The 11,094-nt window shown below is 34.7% G+C and overlaps 2 protein-coding genes across 3 annotated transcripts; both read left to right on the forward strand.

The window, feature by feature from the left end:
• The first annotated feature begins 1,078 nt into the window (after positions 1 to 1,078).
• Positions 1,079 to 4,770, forward strand: LOC7471179 (protein NRT1/ PTR FAMILY 4.2). 2 transcript variants are annotated; one of them, XM_024594974.2, is made up of 7 exons: positions 1,079 to 1,245; positions 1,342 to 1,493; positions 1,718 to 1,823; positions 2,511 to 2,728; positions 2,818 to 3,222; positions 3,338 to 3,429; positions 3,714 to 4,770. In XM_024594974.2, exons 2-7 carry the CDS (start codon positions 1,491 to 1,493, stop codon positions 4,450 to 4,452), a joined length of 1,563 nt encoding a protein of 520 aa, XP_024450742.2. In that variant the 5' UTR covers positions 1,079 to 1,245; positions 1,342 to 1,490; the 3' UTR covers positions 4,453 to 4,770. The 2 variants fall into 2 exon arrangements, with proteins under 2 accessions (XP_024450742.2, XP_002301812.3); XM_002301776.4 differs by having other exon boundaries at positions 1,090 to 1,493.
• Positions 4,771 to 8,866: 4,096 nt separating this feature from the next.
• On the forward strand, positions 8,867 to 10,083 carry LOC7459506 (auxin-induced in root cultures protein 12). The gene has a single exon (XM_002301777.4). It carries the CDS (start codon positions 9,201 to 9,203, stop codon positions 9,963 to 9,965), a length of 765 nt encoding a protein of 254 aa, XP_002301813.1. The 5' UTR covers positions 8,867 to 9,200; the 3' UTR covers positions 9,966 to 10,083.
• The last annotated feature ends 1,011 nt before the right edge of the window (positions 10,084 to 11,094 follow it).

Genomic DNA, 11,094 nt, shown 5'->3' on the forward strand with positions numbered 1-11,094 from the left:
CGGGTTTGACAGGTTAACCTAGTTGAATCAAGTGTTTTTTGTATCTTTTTTTAATTGACAATTTTTTTCAGTTCCATCCTTGAATATCTTCAACATTTGGTTGATTAAGAAATTAAGCTTTGTCATTTGTTTCAATTTATTTTTTATGAGGTTATTTTGGTCTTATGTTCCGAGTCATGAGTTTTGCGAGTTAACCCGGATAGAATAAAGTCTTTTTAATGTATCCTTTTTTAGATTGGTTTTTTTTTTAATTTTATCATTCAACAATGAGTTTATTAGAAATTGGGCTTCATAATTTGTTTGATTTACTTTCTATATGTTTATCTTAGTCTTATGACTCGTATAACAGACTTGGCAAGTTCACCCAGATTGACCTGAGTTTTGTGAGTTAATTAACCTATATTGACTTAGGTTGTTTTTTTATTACTTTTTTAGAAATTGATTTTACTTTCAATTTCTACTTTCAACTTTGAGTTGGTTAAGAATTAAGTTTCATAATTTATTTTGATTATGTTCTATGAGGTTATCATGGTCTCTTGAGTCGGGTCGTGGATGTAGCATGTTAACTCAGGTTGACTTGGATTAATTTTTTTCTTTTTTAATTAATATTTTTTAATTTCATCCTTCAACATTAAGTTGATTGAGAATTTAACTTTATAAATTATTTCAATTTGCTTTATATGGGGTTATCGTGGTCTCATGATTTTAGTTGCAGATTTAAAAGGTTAACCTGAATTGACCCGGGTCCATTCATTATGTTTCTATCTCAATATTTTTTTAAAAAATATTATCTTAATTTTTTTAGTTAAACTATGTTTTTTACTAATTGTTTAGGTTGTTTTTGAATCCGTTGAGTTGACCGCATCATATCAGATCAACTTCTATATAATTTAATTTTTTTTTACTAGAAAAATGTTAGCTATGTCTGGATGTTTTTGATACGAGTGGCAGTGTAGCACGGGCAATCATCTAATGACTATCTAATCCTGAAATTCAAAAAATAAAAAAATAATCTAAATACATTATTAAGTACAGATACATAGAACTTTTGTGACAGTAATGGGTTTGATATAGTAAATACGAACGGGAAGAAGAGGATTAGAATGGCATATTTCAAATCCTTAACCTCCATGCAAGCTGTTAAATGAGAGAACCCGATGAATCCTACCCATGCATTGATTACTATTTTGCTCTTGACAGCATGCAGAATCCTTGTCCATATGTCTACTTTGTTCAGTGATAGAGGTAACCGCAATTTCCCTACTTAGGAATTTTGTTCTGCAGAAACCTTAACACAGGAATCTATTCTTTTCTTATCTACTAGATAAAATTGTTTTCCAGATGCGATCAACACCAAGCCACCAATCCACATATTGGAAAGCGAAAGTAACACCAACCCCTTATTCATAATTAACTTCATCTCTCAATTTCTTTGAGCTAGTTTAGTTTGATTTGGCGATCGAGAGAGAGAGCTCAAATTCCGTCCGATCATGGTGAGTGACTGCTACCATACTTTTTGCAATATTGACACTCCAAGCCCCCCCCCCCCCCCCAGTTGGGTGATCATGGTGGTAGCTAGTCACATATAGAGGAGGCTAGCTATGTTCGTACATGCTTTGTGGTTTCAGAATGGACTAATATCTTAATTAGAGAAAAACTTTAGTAAAATTTGCTCAATATTCTTCTCTTTTCTTGCTTCTATGTATAAATATAATAGGAAACTAAGGAGGGGAATAGTGGAATTGAGGAGTACTTCGACTGGAAAGGGAAGAAGGCAGATCCTAAAAAGCATGGTGGAATGAGAGCTGCTAGTTTGGCTTGTGGTAACTGTTAAAACTAGTACCATTTTTCTTTTCTGTCAAAATGCATGCTTTTTTTTTTGTGTGCGTGTCCTTGTAAGGATCCAGGTCTTTTTAACTATGATTTCTGAGCCATAAAGCATTTTCTGAGGTCAAATCTGTCTGTTATGTCAATCATGCATTCAATAGAACTGATTTTATTGCATCATCTAGGAAGGATTTTACAACTGGTAGATCATGTTAGTGGTATTTCATATATAAAGGTGGTACTGTGGTTTTCATCTTTTTAAACAGCGTAGAAGAGGAAAATATTCGGTCACTACCAGAAAATTTCAAATAGAAACGGATATTTCGTCGGGACTTTTCGATAATAATATCTGCGGCATATGTTTATCAAAAATTTTGAATTTAATTACAGACAGAATGATGGAATCACTGACAAAATAAAATTAATTAAAAAATCAAGAAATATTCGGCATCTATTTTTATCATTAAAGGGTTTACGCTCAATGATAGTCTCCCAGAAAAATAAGGGAAGGGATATAGCTAGGGCCTGAAGGTCAAGTTCTGAAAATAATTGTTATCAAATAAAAGTAGCTATGAGATCTAGTTTATTGTCAATTAAAACAAAGAAATTTAGAAACATTTAACACAACTGAAGTGTCTACACAAGAAAGATTGTTAATCATCTATGTAATTTTCTTGTCTCAGTTGTGGAGGTGTTAGAGAACTTGGTATTCTTGTCTAACGCCACCAACTTTGTGGCATACTTCACTAAGACAATGCATTACACTATCTCTGAATCTGCAAACATGGTGACTAATTTTATTGGAACCTCTTTTCTTCTCACAATATTTGGTGGGTTCATCGGCGACTCTTTCTTCACCAGATTCAGGACTTTCGTTGTCTTCTGTATAATTGAGTTACTGGTATGCAGTCCTGTTACGCTCATTTTTTTCTTGATTAGTTACATGCAAGCGACTAGGTTGTGTTTATCTAATTCATGGACTATATGAAGGGGATGATCCTTTTGACCGTTCAAGCTCATGACACTCGATTGCAACCAGCATTGCAAGAAAAGCCTTCTAGTTCTCAAGCTGCTGTTCTTTTTAGTGGACTCTATGCCATTGCGACAGGAGTTGGTGGAATCAAGGCTACCTTGCCTGCACATGGTGCTGATCAGTCCGACCACAGCAAGCAGCGGTCCATTTCCTCATTTTTCAACTGGTTCTTCTTCTCTTTATGCATAGGAGGCTTGCTGTCCTCGACTATTATGGTATGGATTGAAGAGAACCGAGGCTGGAATTGGAGTTTTAAGATATCAGTTGTTGTCTTGGGTGTGGCGCTTTGCATTTTCATTGCAGGTTTTCCAATTTACAGGTTCAAAAGACCTGGTGGGAGTCCAATCACAAGAATCTTAAAGGTAGAGAAGTTTGCAACAAACATTAATTAATCAAGAATATTAAAAACTCAGCCAGTCTACTAGGTGCTAATCATTTAGGCACCCTTTTCCTTTGGCATGTGTGGCACTGCTATAGGTATTTGCTTCTGCTTCTCGGAACCGAAAAGTCTCATCAGGACTAGAGCTGATAAATGATGAAGTTGGAGAAAGATCCCATAAGAAGTTCAGGTAGATTTTACTTTATACTTCACAGTATGATTTTCAATCTTTGGTTGTATTTAAAGTTATGCTTCCTGAGATTACTGTTTCAAGATGTTAGAGAGTAATGTAAAACTATTCTTTTTAATCTAGCAGTTTTAGTTTTTAAATTGAGATGATTTCGTAACATAGTATTATTAAGTAAAAGATAGTGTTGGGTTTGTCCACTTGAAGAGGTATGTTAGAGTAATATAAAACTATTCTTGAGCTCCAAATCTTTGAATATAATTCTGTTCTGACTATGTGATATGCAGATTCCTAGACAAGGCATTATTTGATGACACCATTAGTGCAGTTCAGGTCAAGGAAACAAGGACCTTCCTTGGCCTGCTTCCCATCTTTGCTAGCACAATCATGATGAACTGTTGCCTGGCCCAGCTACAGACATTTTCAGTGGAACAAGGGAGCATCATGAATAGAAAACTAAACAATTTCCAAATCCCTACCCAGTCATTGACAGTGTTCCCCCTCATAGTCGTGCTTGCCAGCATACCTTTATTCGAACATTTAGCAAACTCTTACAAAAACAAGATGTCGGAAAACCATTACATTCTCGACCCACTCAAGAGGATTGGACTTGGGTTAGCACTAGCATCAGCATCCATGGCCGTGGCTGCTATTATTGAGTTTAAGAGACGTGAAGCAGCAGAGAATGGGCACACATTGTCTGTGTTTTGGCTAGGGGGGCAGTACCTTTTGTTGGGTGTTTCAGATATGCTGACTCTTGAGGGGATGCTTGAATTTTTCTACTCGGAAGCACCAGATAGCATGAGAAGTTTTTGCACTGCTTTGTCATGGTGCTCTACCTCTATGGGCTACTTCCTTAGCTCCGTACTAGTGTCCATAATCAACTCTATTACTGGCAAATTGGATCATGAATGGCTTGGGGGACATAATTTGAATCACAACCGTTTGGATCTATTTTACACAATTCTTTGTATTCTGAACTTCCTGAACTTGCTGAATTATATTTACTGGGCCAAGAAGTATTAGGGTGGGTCTCTAAGGCTTTGTTTGATAGCAATTCCAACCGCGCTCTTGGCTGCGCTACCAAACAGGGAGAGTTGTAGCCTGGTTGATTATACCCAGCAGGAGGCTCCGAGAAATTGATGATATGTCTAGCTCATTATCTATGAATAACAAGACTGGTGTAAATCATTAGAAAGAGAAACCAGAAGAGTCTTCTATCGTGTACTTTGTCCTAGCTCTTCATCCCTGTAGGATAAAAGATTGAAGGTAACTAGAATTACCTGTTAATGAGTTTGCAGAAAAGATTCTTAGAATCCATAATCGAACCACTTGTTAAAGCAAGTCGAGAGCGTGATTACAACGAAAAACACATTTAGATTTCACAGCCTAGCATGTCTTCATTGTTTGCACTGTATCAGAGATGAATCTCGTGTATTCCCACTCTTCAACTTCTCTAAACTAGACTTTTCTTAAACATTTTACACGGCTAATTTACCCTTCCAAATCTATCATCTCGGATGACAACTTTACCAGAATTTGAACCCTTAGGAGGTGGTTCTGAGAGAACCGAAGCATCTCTTTGATACACAGTGGCTACACTAGCTAGACCTTAAATTAATGTTGATCCCTTCCTGAATCTGTGATGTATTTACGAGAAGCAAAACAGAGAACCAAAAATATCTTCAGCAACAACTTATTTCAAAACTAAATTCGGGGGACCTCCTCTGTAAGCTAGATAAATATTGTAGACGATGTACAGAAGTTGGAGTTGGTCATTAAGTATCTAGATCCTCTCATATTCATAGGAGAATATAACACGAGATCATGATTTTCTAAATAACATGGCTAATGGCATTTATCCCAAGTTGCCATTTACTGATCCAGGCAAGCTAAAAAAGCAAGCATCAATGAAGCTTTCAGCTCGTTTGTCCACAGGGTTTTTTTTTTTCCATGGCTGAAACGGTGAATTGTGCGTGATTGATGTGTCCCTTGAGGAGAAATGATGCTAATGTAGAAAAGGATCATAATTCTATGCCCCACAAGCTGATCCTTCTTGCCTTGAGCACAAGACAGGATGGGTCATTTGAAAGATGTCTTCTACTACAGCTGTGTAATAATTAATATATAGCTGACCATCTAGAGATTTCCACCATGTTTCACCAATCTACTAAAAAGTTCTCCTATCTACTAATTACCGATTATTGTCAGCTAATCATACCAAATTAACATGATAAGAAGTTTGCGAGGTTTGGCCCACCCTGGTCCGTTTGAGAAAGAAGTGTTCATCATCCTGAGTGATTTTCAAATGTTAAATGAGCTTATGCTTGTTGCTAAAAAGACAGCCATAATTAGAGACCACCGTCCGGAATGTTTTTTTTTCTTAATCATAATTTTAAAAATATTTGATTAATTAACACGCACTGTAATTTTATATGAATTTTAAGATTTTAGTTGCGAATAACCTACCTTAACTGCAAAAACAACTGCAGTACGAACACAGACACTTTGACATGCTTTTTCACCGGATCCCGACAGCTTACTGTGTATAAATTTAGGAGTCATCAGTTAACATGTTGATGGAAAGTTAGTAGACATGATTGTTTATTGAACATTTTGACAAAGCTTATTCGAGCATGCTGTTTATAATAATTTTCGCAAAGTAATGTGGGATTGAGTTGTCCGAAAATTAAGAATAATATGATGGATTATATCAATGTTATCTTTAATCTAAATCTAATAAGGTTTTGGTTGCTTTCTTAGACATATAATAAAATAAATTGACATAAAACATATAGTTGATAATTATATATATCAGATTGATAAAGTATATTTTATTAATTCGGAAACCTAATTCACATTATTATTTATTACCAAGAGATGCAAAACAAATTTCGAAATCCCAATTACTAGTGAAATGCTCTGAAGCAACCTTTTCATACCCGTTTCACACCTTGGTTAATAAATCACGGTAGCATTCCTTTTATTATAGTTGTAAATCTCGTTCCGAGTATCAACATGCGGTAAGATTATGTTCCGATTTTGAGTATGTACTTCAATGATTATAAGTTTAAATTTTTTTTATATTTACTAGAAATTTATATGATCATTAATTTCAGGACTCGTGAAATTAGTTAAGATATACGCAAACTAACTCGGACACCCACGTTAATAAAAAAATATAAATTATTTCAAGTCAATCTGTATTAATTCTAAATTTTAATTTTTTTTAAAAAAATCAAAATAATATTATTTTAATAAAAAATTACCAGGTTAACTGGTCGGGTTTTGACCGGGTTAAACCGAGGTCACTGGTAAACCTGGATTTTTGACGTTATCAATTAATTTTTTTTTTTTTTTCTAACCCGAATCGATTTAAATTTCAGGTTGACCCACAACTATGCCTTTTATAATTAATAATTAAGTATCCTGTAGAAGCTGTTCTAGCACATGGAGGACATTTTAAAATTTGTAACTTACTACTGAAGTGTGGGAAGATCAGAGAGCAAACCTTTCAGTAAGCAAATAAATAAATAAGAAAACACTGGATATATATATATATATTAAAAGCTAAGATAAAGATAAACAATGAATCTGATCGTGTTCTATGTTCTGTTCACATGCACGATCATATTAATTCGGTGCACCTGCATTCATACTGGAGTCAATCCCAATTGTATATATTTCTTTGCTTAAAATTCTAGCCCTGCATTTACAACTGTATCGTGTGACAAAATCCACTGGATTACAAGACTGAATTGTCTTTTTTTACCCTTCTCCACACAAATCGAAGCCAGGCTGGCAGGGGCAGAATCACCTTTTTCAAAGGTATAATTTATTTTTGCCCTTAAATAGCAAAACAAATGTATATATTGGTTCAAGGGCTTTTTTATTTTGTTTTATTATTATTTGCACAATAAAACTACCATTATATCCTTTAGAAAAATATTTTGTTTGAAAATATAGTTGCGATTGTTTTTTAAAATATTTTTTACTTAGAAATATATCAAAATAATATTTTTTTTATTTTTTAAAAATTATTTTTTATATCAGTGCATCAAAATAATCAAAAAAATACCAAAAATATATTATTTTGAAGTAAATAAAAAAAAATTTAATTTTTTTTAAAAATACTTTTAAAAAACAAAAACAAACAAGACGTTAAATCAATACATAAGTTTTTTTTATTGTATTTTTGGTTGCGAGCCTTCTATCTGTCTCCTGATTTTTTTAACCTCAATCTCGACTAATCTGGTAGAATAAAATTACCCTATTAAAAAATAATTTTTTTTAATAATAATATATTTCATACACAAAGCTCAAACTTAAAATTTTATTTTAAAAAATTAAATGCTGGACCACAACCACCATGGGTTGACTCACAACTAAACTGTAAAGTAATATTTCTATAAATAGATAATTTTCTTTGAGATGAAGTTTTAAAATAATTAATAAAACATAAATTAGGAACACCCCCCCCCCCCCTCTCTCTCTCTCTGCTTTGAAGATTGGTACTATTAAGTCTAGCAGCTTATTTTGACCAACGCAATCTCAGCCTTGAGTCAAAATCTCTGGATAATCGGTGAAGTTCACATGGTCACTAAGGATTCGGTGTCTTGTGGATTGCTCAATGATCAATTACCAAACAAGTTATTCAGTGCACGAAGTCACTTTTTCCGACTTATTTTTTGAGGGAGGGAGGGCTTTGTTGGCTGGCCTTTTCAAGTCTGAAACAAAGAACAGAAGGATCCTCTGCTGATTTCTTTTCCCTTTTTGATGATGGGATTTCAGCCAGTTCACACAAATGCGATGATACCTACATTTTCTCCACCCAACCTCGAAATTCTTAAGTGCGATATTGTTGACAATTTACTTTCACGTGAAAAATCCACTTTCAAAACTATAAATGTTAAATTTTATCTATTTAATGAGTTGATTAAAATCTAATTCGAGTTAAGTTTTTAATTAAATTATCTCAATTAATCTGGTTGGATTTTTAGTGATCTGGTTGGCTCTACAGAACCTATTGAGTTAATAACAAGAATTATTTTGGAAAAAATAATAATATTGTTTTAATGAAAATGATGATCTGAAGGTTGATGCAATAACCTAATATGTTTTTGTAATATGTTTTTCGAGTATGTTTGCTAAAACCAATTTTTCAGTCAAACGTGTTTTTGGGCCCTCTTTCTGACTGGAATTCCATTGAAAAACATGTTTGCTTTAAAATCTTGTACTTCACATAGGTAGGAGGTATGGACACTTTCACAGAGGTGTTCTAACTATAGTACCGTTACAGTGATATTAAAAAAAAATTGTTTAAAAAGTTCGGTGAATTGAATTATGAAGAAATATGGATGGACAGTGGAAGTGTGAACATGTCCTCCCCTACATTTCAACGCCACCACTTCTCACTGCTCCTTTAACGGTACATTTTTGCAAGTAGCTAGGCATCACCCACATGCTCTTTCCACGTTCCTTTAATGCTTCCCTTACAATCCTCCCTCCTCCCCTTTCTTCGAGCTCCCCCACCGACTCCCACCTCCGCAAATCCAAGTAAACTACCACAGTTCGTCTAACCACTAACATAAATCCACGTCCAAGACCTCACCCCCCATGTTTACGTGTCACCAGCTAATTGGTGAGCACACTGTAAATAGCATACACCTCACTTGCACTTTTTGGCGTACACCACGCTCCCACTATGGCCTCTATATATTCTTACAAATCTAGAGGAGTATCCTCACACAAGCTCCTCTGTTTAAGTCTTGACAATGGCCTCCCTTCCCTTTTCTGCCCTCTCTCTGTTTTTTTCCCTCTGTGTTCTGCTAGTCTTGCCCACGCATTCACTAACCTGCAGCACCTCACAAAAATTCACCAACAACAAGCATTACACTAACTGCACTGCCCTACCTGCCCTCAAGTCATACCTCCACTACACCTACAACTCCTCCAATTCCTCACTCTCAGTCGCGTTCATCGCTTCTCCGGCCAAACCCGATGGCTGGACCGGTTGGGGCATCAACCTTAACGGCACCGGCATGGCTGGGGCCCAAGTCATTTTAGCTTTGAAATCCAGCAAAGGCGCACCAGAGGTAAAAACATACAATATCATATCATACGGTGACATCAGGGAGGAGAGACTGTCTTTCGATGTTTGGGACTTGAGTGCTGAGACCAATGCAACAAGTGGTGAGTTTACCATCTATGCATCGGTTAAGTTGCCTGAAAAGGTTGAGTCTTTTAATCATATTTGGCAAGTGGGTGCTGCTGTGAATAATGGGAAGCCTGTCAAGCATGAATTTGCAGCAGAAAACAAGGATGCTAAAGCAACTTTGGAGTTGACTACTGCTCAGAAAACTGGTAAGTCTGCTACCACCACCACCCCAGCTGGTGGCAATTCAACAGGCAATGGTACTACTAGTTCTTCAAATACCACCACTAATGGTGGCAATAGTGGGAGTTACAGGATTAAGGAGATGAATGTGGGCTTCTGTTTTGCTGTGTTTGTTCTTCTTGCTAGTTTCATTGTTTTCTAGTTCTGATGATATAATTTTTTTTTTTTTTGGGCATGAGTTTTATGTGGTGCTAGGAATTCATGAGTGTTAAAAAAAAAGTATATTTAGAAGAGAATAATTACTTTTTGTCTCGGTGGAATTTGATTCTTCCCCTTTGTTTGCCACTATGGTTACATGTCCTGCGAGCACATCCAATATTAAAGTGAAGTGACTGGTTTTTTTTAAAAAAAAAATTAAAAATACATTAGTTTTTTTTTTAATATTAACAAGTTATAATTATTGAAAATACTAAAAATATATTGAATTGATATTTTTTCAACATAAAAAAACACTTAAAAGCAAAAGCCACACACTAATAACTATTTGTAATTGTATAACATATAGTTTGAATTTACATAAAATAATTTATATATCAGAATCATGATGGGAAAAAAGTGGTTCATCTCATAGCAAGGGGGGATCCACCCAACCAAACTTTCATATAGCATAGGAGACACGATTAACCCACAGCCAACAAGCCTCTCCAAAATCTACCTAATCTTCGTGACAGAAATCACAATGCAACAAGCTCTCTTCTATTCCACCTGAGCTTCACAATAATTTCAATGGGTAAAAAGCTAACTAATGTTGGATTTATTTTTTTTATTTTTTTCAAATTTCAATGGAGTCTTGTTAACCCTATTTCTTAAGCTTGTATTCATGCATACATGCTTACATGTAAACGATTACACACCAAATTATTATATATTTGATGTATGTTTTCTGAAATAACAAATATTCACACTATTTATACATTCACAATGTACTTGGTGTTGAATAGTGCTATGCTATTCACACACTTGTAATTTTATGTGGATTGAAACAATATTTTTTCATGTTTTTCATTTTAGTGCCTTAATCTTTGTTTTCATCAATTGAGTAAGTTAATTGCAAATTTTGCTAATTACTTTATATTTGTTGGGTAGAGATAAAATTGAAAGGAGGAGGACCAACATAGAAAAGACATCAAAAATAGGTTGTGTTTAAAGCTGATGTGAAAAGTACAACTTAGTCCTTCAATTTTAAAACTTTGAACTCTTTCAACCCTTTAGAGTTTCTAAATTTAATTTTGGTGCAAATCTTTATTTTTATTATTTTAAAGTCCATGATT

The sequence above is a fragment of the Populus trichocarpa genome, chromosome 2 (assembly GCF_000002775.5).
Source record: "Populus trichocarpa isolate Nisqually-1 chromosome 2, P.trichocarpa_v4.1, whole genome shotgun sequence".
NCBI classification, from domain to species: domain Eukaryota; kingdom Viridiplantae; phylum Streptophyta; class Magnoliopsida; order Malpighiales; family Salicaceae; genus Populus; species Populus trichocarpa.